Raw genomic sequence first — 6495 nt, 5'->3', positions numbered from 1 at the left:
GTATTAAGAGCGGTTGCCATACCCTGAGCCCTCTAATTCCTGCCAGCCATGTCTGTCCCACCAACACTTGCTGGGAAACAAGGCCCCACCAGGCCCACAGGTGATGCTGCCCATTCAACCGTGTCCCTTGGGCCTCCAGACCCATCCCCTCCTCCCAGGATTCAGTCAGTCTATTAAACAGAAGGGTGGGTGCATGGAAAAATGTTGCCAAGCCTGATCCAGACCAAGGTGGCTCTCGGCATCTACTGCACCTGCATCCATGAACGCACACAAGGGCACCCAGATGCATACACCCAGGAACCCCTTTTCTGTTTCAGAATCTCCGCCCACATCTCTGAATCCACGAAGAACCAGTCTTACATAAATGTGCCCCAGGATTCTGCCCCCAGGGACAGATGGATGCACCCCACCACCATCCTGCTCTGCAAGTTACAGAGCAACCAGGCCGCCCTGGTGCCCAACGAACACAAGACATTGATGGAGGAAGCCTACAGCGCAGGTGACCACTGGTCCCAGGACTCAGGCAGGGCAGTCAGGTTCCAGCAGACCCCCTCAGTCCCTCCACCCAAAGAAGTCCTGGTGACGAGGGCCAGAGGAAGTCCACTCTCTGGGACCTTGGGGTGTCAAGAAGTGTGGACATAGGCAGCTTTCAGCAGAGACTCCTGCCCATCCTCCTTGGCCTTTTCAAGTCTCCTGAGGCACCATCCAAAATGCCTTCCCTCACCCATCACCCTCCACTCTCCTCCAGCACCTTTCACACCTTAGAACCTCAGCTTACCCCTGGCCCTCTCACTGGAATGCTTTTCCCCTCATTCAAAGGATGACTTGCCCTCATCCTTCTAGGCCAAGTTAAAGTGCCAGCTCCTCTGAGAAGACAGTCCCGACTCTCCACCTTAGTCAGGATTTATCACCCCTCCCCTCTCTGTGTGCCCAGGGCCTTTTATACAACTCCCCCAGAGAACTGAAGTCCACCAATACTGGGTAGGGCTCCCTTGGGCTGGAGGCTCCTTCAGAACAGAGCTGGGCCTTGACTCCCCTTTAAGCCGCACACACAGCCCTATGACCACACAGTGAATGAACATCATTGAATGTTGGGTGACTGGATGGAGGATGAAAGGATGAAGGAATGAATAGATGGAGGGACAGAGGGATGGGTCGATGGATGGATAAATGGATGGATGGGTAGATGAATTTTTAAATGGATGAAGAGTGGGTAGATGGATGAATAGATGAATTTATGAGTGGATGGGTAGATAGATGGATACGTTTATTAATGGATGGATTGATGGATAGGTGGGTGATAGATGAATGGGTAAATGGATGCATGAAAAGGAGGATGAATCAGTGAATGGATGGAAATACGTATGGGTGAACAAGGATGCATTCCCTGCTTGCTTTCTTGCTTCTCATCCTACCTTGAACCCCGGAAGGACTGACAGAACAGTCAGGAGGCCCAGGATTTCCCAGTGTGTTCAGTTCCCAGTCCTCCCTTTCAGATCACTGTTTCCCATTCCCAGCCCTACCCTTTTGCTGCCCACCCAGCCCTGTTAGCACAATGTGACATTCCTACAGCACACCGATCCTCACACTTTCTTGCCATCTGCTTTAACCATCTGCTTCAAGACACTCCGGGACCTGAATAGTTCAGACCCCCTCCACCTGAAGTACGTCATCGAGAAACTCAAGAACGTGGCTCACGGGGACCCCAACCTGGTGCTGGAAACCATCATGACTACTTTGTAGACAACCTGGAGGTGGGAGCTGCTCGGGCCACTCAGGGCAGTCGTGGGGAGCAGAGGGAAGGGCTGGACCCCAAAGGGGGATCAAACCTTGGTTCCTCCAGACAGCAGCGCCATGATTTGGGGCAAGTCAATCTCATGTGTCCAATGAGCCAAGGGGGGAGGGAGGAAAGTGGACGGATACGTGTGTACCATTCTCTGAACAGTCTCTCGATAAGATTATTATGATCCCCAGAGATGAGGAAACTGAGGCTTAGGGAAGGGAAATGATTTGCCTACAGTCACAGGGGATGGATGGTTGGGTAGATGATTGGGGGAAAGCTCTGTCTGGCTTTTTAATGAATGAGTGAATAAAAGAATGAATGGAGGGGCTTCCCTGGTGGCTCAGCGGTTAAGAATCCGCCTGCCAGTGCAGGAGACACGGGTTCAAGCCCTGGTCCGGGAAGATCCCACATGCCCCAGAGCAACTAAGCCCGTGAGCTATGGCCGCTGAGCCTGCACATCCAGAGCCTGTGCTCCGCAACGGGAGAGGCCACAACAGTGAGAGGCCCACGTACCACAGAAAAAAAAGACTCCACCTGCCAGTGCAGGGGACACGCGTTTGAGCCCTGGTCGGGGAAGATCCCACATGCTGCGGAGCAACTAAGCCCTTGCGCCACAAGTACTGAGCCTGCGCTCTAGAGCCCGCGAGCCACAACTACTGAGCCCACGTGGCACAACTACTGAAGCCCGCGTGCCCTAGAGCCCGTGCTCCACAACAAGAGAAGTCACCGCAACGAGGAGCCCTCTCACCACAACGAAGAGTAGCCCCCGCTCACCTCAACTAGAGAAAGCCCACGCACAGCAACAAACACCCAACACAGACAAAAATAAATAAATAAAACAAATAAATAAATTTTTAAAAATTTATAAATGATATAACAATTTCATAGGATGATCAAACAGCATCACAGGGACCAGCATCACGTGGGGAAAGACCAGAGACCCCCTCACTTTCAGATGCCACCAAATGCAGGGCTAAGGTTTGCATAGACAGGGCAAGTGGGACCCGTAAGGCAGGCAGGAGGTACAGCACGAGCAAAGGCTCAGAAGCAAGAATGACAATGGGTCTTGGACCAGTCAGAGGACCGGGGATGCTGACAGGCACGTGCAGCTCTGAGCCTGAGATTGGACCTGATCTTCACCTGCCAGCTATGCATGTCGGCCTTCCTCGGTCTCAGTTTTCTATCGAAAAACTGGGTGGATGGTAGCCGTGCTGCCCACCAAACCAGACCACTCTTCCTTCCTGCCCGCACCCGGGAGCTGGAGCAGGGCTACCGGGACGCGGCCAGCAACGTGCTGGTGGCCACCTGCAGGCACTGTTGGCAGCTGGTGGCCCAGCACCTGGAGACCGAGGTCCTGTCGGGCGTCTTCCTGCACCGCAGCCTCCTCTACGTGATGCGCGTCCTGACCTCTAACGGTATGTCCCGTGCTCAGGGCCTGGGCTTGGCCACCCTCTGTCCCCAGGCCAGCAGGTGGAGGGGGAGGTCATGAGGAGAGAGCAGGAGGGGGCATGCAGGGCTGCTGATCCGCGGGACACACGCAGGCTGTGCAACAGTGAAGCATCCCCGTGCCGGAGGGCCATGGGCTATGGCCCGAGCACTCCCGCAGCCCACCTCCCCTCGGCCAGCCTGGGCCACTTCGGGACTCCCAGGGTAGGGCACCAGCGGCTAGCCGAGCTGCCCATCCCCACTAGCCTGTGCTTCTGCTGTCAGCATTTCGACAACAGGCCTGGACAGACTCGGGACGGAGCGAGGAAGCCCAGGAGGCAGGCCTGCCCTGCCACGTGGTCCTCTCCCCGGATCAATGGCAGACGGGGAGGCCAAGCTCACGGAGGCTGTGCGACGGGCCTGGGTCACCCAGCTGCACGTCCTGGGCCTGTGGGGTCCAGGTCTCTGTGTTTCCTCAGCAGCCACTGCCTCTGAGCCACTGGAAGGACCGCCTGGATAGCAGGGGTCTCTGAGAACCCCAGAGAGGACTTACAGGGAAGGGTCTTGCCAGCCTGAGGCTCAGCTAATGCAAGACAGCAAACACTGAGCGCCTGTCACGTGCCCGGCTCTGCCCTCAGAAGCTCACAGCCTCCCAGGCAGGCACGCGCCAACTCTCATCCCTCACTCGTTCATCCATTCACAAGCATGAGCTGAGCTCACTTCTGCCCAGCGGGGGAGGTACCGGGCGGCCCTGGTGGCCATAAGGGAGGGCTTCCCGGAGCAGGCAGCCAAGTCTGAGCCATGCCTTGAGGGATGAGTAGGAGTTTGAGGAGGGAGTGGTGTGAGTACACCTCAGGGCCTTAGGGAGGAGCTGGTCAGCAGCCTCGGCGAGGGGTTGAGGTCAGGGGGAGGAAAGGGGGGTGGCAGGCCCTGCTCTCTACAAGGAAGCCGGCGGGGAGGCCTCAGAGGCCGTGCTTGGGAGAGTGGACTCTTGGCTCAGCTTTGCACCCTGTGCCTGGGGCTGGCAGGCTGGGTGGAGGTACCTCTTTGCCTTGGGTGACTTCTGAAACCCCCAGGGCCATCCCTGAAGCAGCCGCTCCCCCTGAGGTTGGGTTTCCAAAGTTCCGTAAAAGCTTTGCAGCCTCCCAATGTGCCCCTCTCTGAGCCTCGTTTTCCCACCCTTGAGGGGACCCAAGTACATCCCAAGCAACCATGCCCAGAGGGAACCCTCCATTTACCATTGGTGAGCCTGAGGTCCAGAGAGGGAACGTGACCTACCTGAGGTCACACAGCAAGTGTGGCAGGGCCACAACTCCAGACCAGCTTTCTGGACCCTGAGCCCAAGTCCGGCTCGCCATCCTCCGAGCTCGCCTCCCCGATGGAGCCAGAATGGGCAGAGGCAGGACATCAGTTGTGTCCAAGGGATGGGGGAGATGGAGCCCAAGACCTGGTCCTGGCCATGGACATCGGGTCTGGCCTCCAGGGACCCGTCCTCCGTCCCACAGAGGAAATCTTCAAGGAGAGAGAGAAGGCTTGCTGGGAAGAGCAGCTGGCCCAGGTAGGGAGGGAGCTCTGCCACAAGGCCTTCTGCTGGGATGATGGGGGATGGGAGGCACCCGCTCAGCCCTGGGAGGAGGGAGGAGATCAGGGAGGGAGGAGGAGGGAGGGGACAGAGGGGGAGGCAGGGCGAGGCTGTTACAGATGAGCAACAGGCTTGGAGGGGAGGGGACTTGACGACAGTCATGGGACTGGTCTCTGTGGAGTTGGGATTTGAACCTTGGTCTCTAGGCACCTGGCACAGAGTAAGTGTCCTTCCCACCCACCCTGGGGGCTGGATCTGTGACTGAGGGGCCCAGAGAGGATGCAGAGGCCAGATCTGAGACCAAGGGAGGAAAGAAGAGGTCGGCGTGGACTGAAGTTGCCACAGCCGAGGATGGGTGTCATGCTGGTCCATCTCCGACCACACACCACGTGAAGGCTTTGTGTGGCCGGGAAAAGGGACACGGGGCCCTGGCAGACCTGGGTTTAAGTCCAGATTCAACCAATCACAGCTGCATGTCGGGTGACCTACTTTGCCTCTCCGTACCTTAGTTTCCTCGTCTGTCAAATGGGGGTAAAAGTACCAACCTCAAATGTTCATTGTGAGATGACAGGAAATAATCCACGTAGTGTTTGGCACTGTGCCAGACAGACAGGAAGCCCTCACTCCCTACATTAGTTATTATTATCATATAACAGCAGCAGAATAGTAGCAATTAAATGGCATTTAGTGGAAATAACACCAGCAGCAGCAGCAGTACAAGTACTTAATAGAAAAATGAGACAGAAAATCACAAGGACACAGAAGACTTGAACAACGTAATTAACCAAATTGATCTAATTGACGTTCCTTTCAAATGTAAATAGAACATTCACCAAGATAGATCATTTGCTGGGCCATATATCAAGTTTCAATAAATTTGAAAGGACTGAAATCAAACAGAGTACATTCTCTGCCCAGAACATCAATTACAGAACTATAGCAAAAATACATCTGGAAAAATTCCAAATATTTGGAAGTTAGACCACACTCTTAGATACTCCGTAGGTCAAAGAAGAAATCACAAAGGAAATTAGAAAATACTTTGAACTGAATGATAAGTAAAACACAATATGAAATTTTGAAAATCTGTGGGGTTCAACAAAAAACAATGCTTAGAAGAAAGTTATATTTTTAATGCCTATATTAGAAAAGAAAAAAGTGTATAAAATCTATTTCCTAAACCTCCATTTTAAGAAACTATCCCCGAAAGTGCAAATTAAGCCCAAAGTAAGTAGAGGGAAGAAAATAATAAAAAGTAGAGTAAAAATCAAAGAAATTTTTTAAACGGACAAGCAGTAGAGAGTGAATAAAACCAAAAGCAGGTTATTCAAAAAGATTGATACAATGATAAGCTCCTTGATAGGCTGATCAAGAAAATAAAAAATATTCAGTAACAGCAAAGAAAGAATATCACTGCACATCCTTTAATATGGGATGGTAATAAAATACGATTCCAATAAATTAGGCAATTTCGATTGAATAGACTAACTCCTTAGAAAACACAAACTACCAAACTGACGCGAGAAGAAACAGAAAGTCTGAGAAGTCCTGTATTAAAGAAACTGGAATCATATTTTATAAACCTTCCCACAAAGAAAACTCCAGGCCCAGATACTTTTCTGGTTAATTTTCTATCACAAGTTAAGGCAGAAGTAATACCAATTCTATCCAAATTCTCTCAGGAAATAGAGGAAGAAGAAACACT

At 52.8% G+C, this 6495-nt stretch overlaps 1 protein-coding gene across 1 annotated transcript in view; it reads left to right on the top strand.

Moving 5' to 3' along the window:
• The first annotated feature begins 201 nt into the window (after nucleotides 1–201).
• LOC112397173 (maestro heat-like repeat family member 5) overlaps nucleotides 202–6495 on the top strand; it is a 33127-nt gene continuing 26833 nt past the window's right edge. Inside the window, 5 exon segments of the mRNA XM_024741291.1 lie at nucleotides 202–499; nucleotides 1610–1723; nucleotides 1726–1754; nucleotides 2931–3198; nucleotides 4714–4766. Of these exon segments, the coding sequence (XP_024597059.1) occupies nucleotides 202–499; nucleotides 1610–1723; nucleotides 1726–1754; nucleotides 2931–3198; nucleotides 4714–4766 (762 nt within the window).

Source organism: Neophocaena asiaeorientalis, unplaced genomic scaffold (assembly GCF_003031525.2).
Source record: "Neophocaena asiaeorientalis asiaeorientalis breed wild unplaced genomic scaffold, Neophocaena_asiaeorientalis_V1.1 scaffold177, whole genome shotgun sequence".
Taxonomy (NCBI): Eukaryota; Metazoa; Chordata; class Mammalia; order Artiodactyla; family Phocoenidae; genus Neophocaena; species Neophocaena asiaeorientalis.
This window is presented reverse-complemented; position numbering and strand designations above follow the sequence as displayed.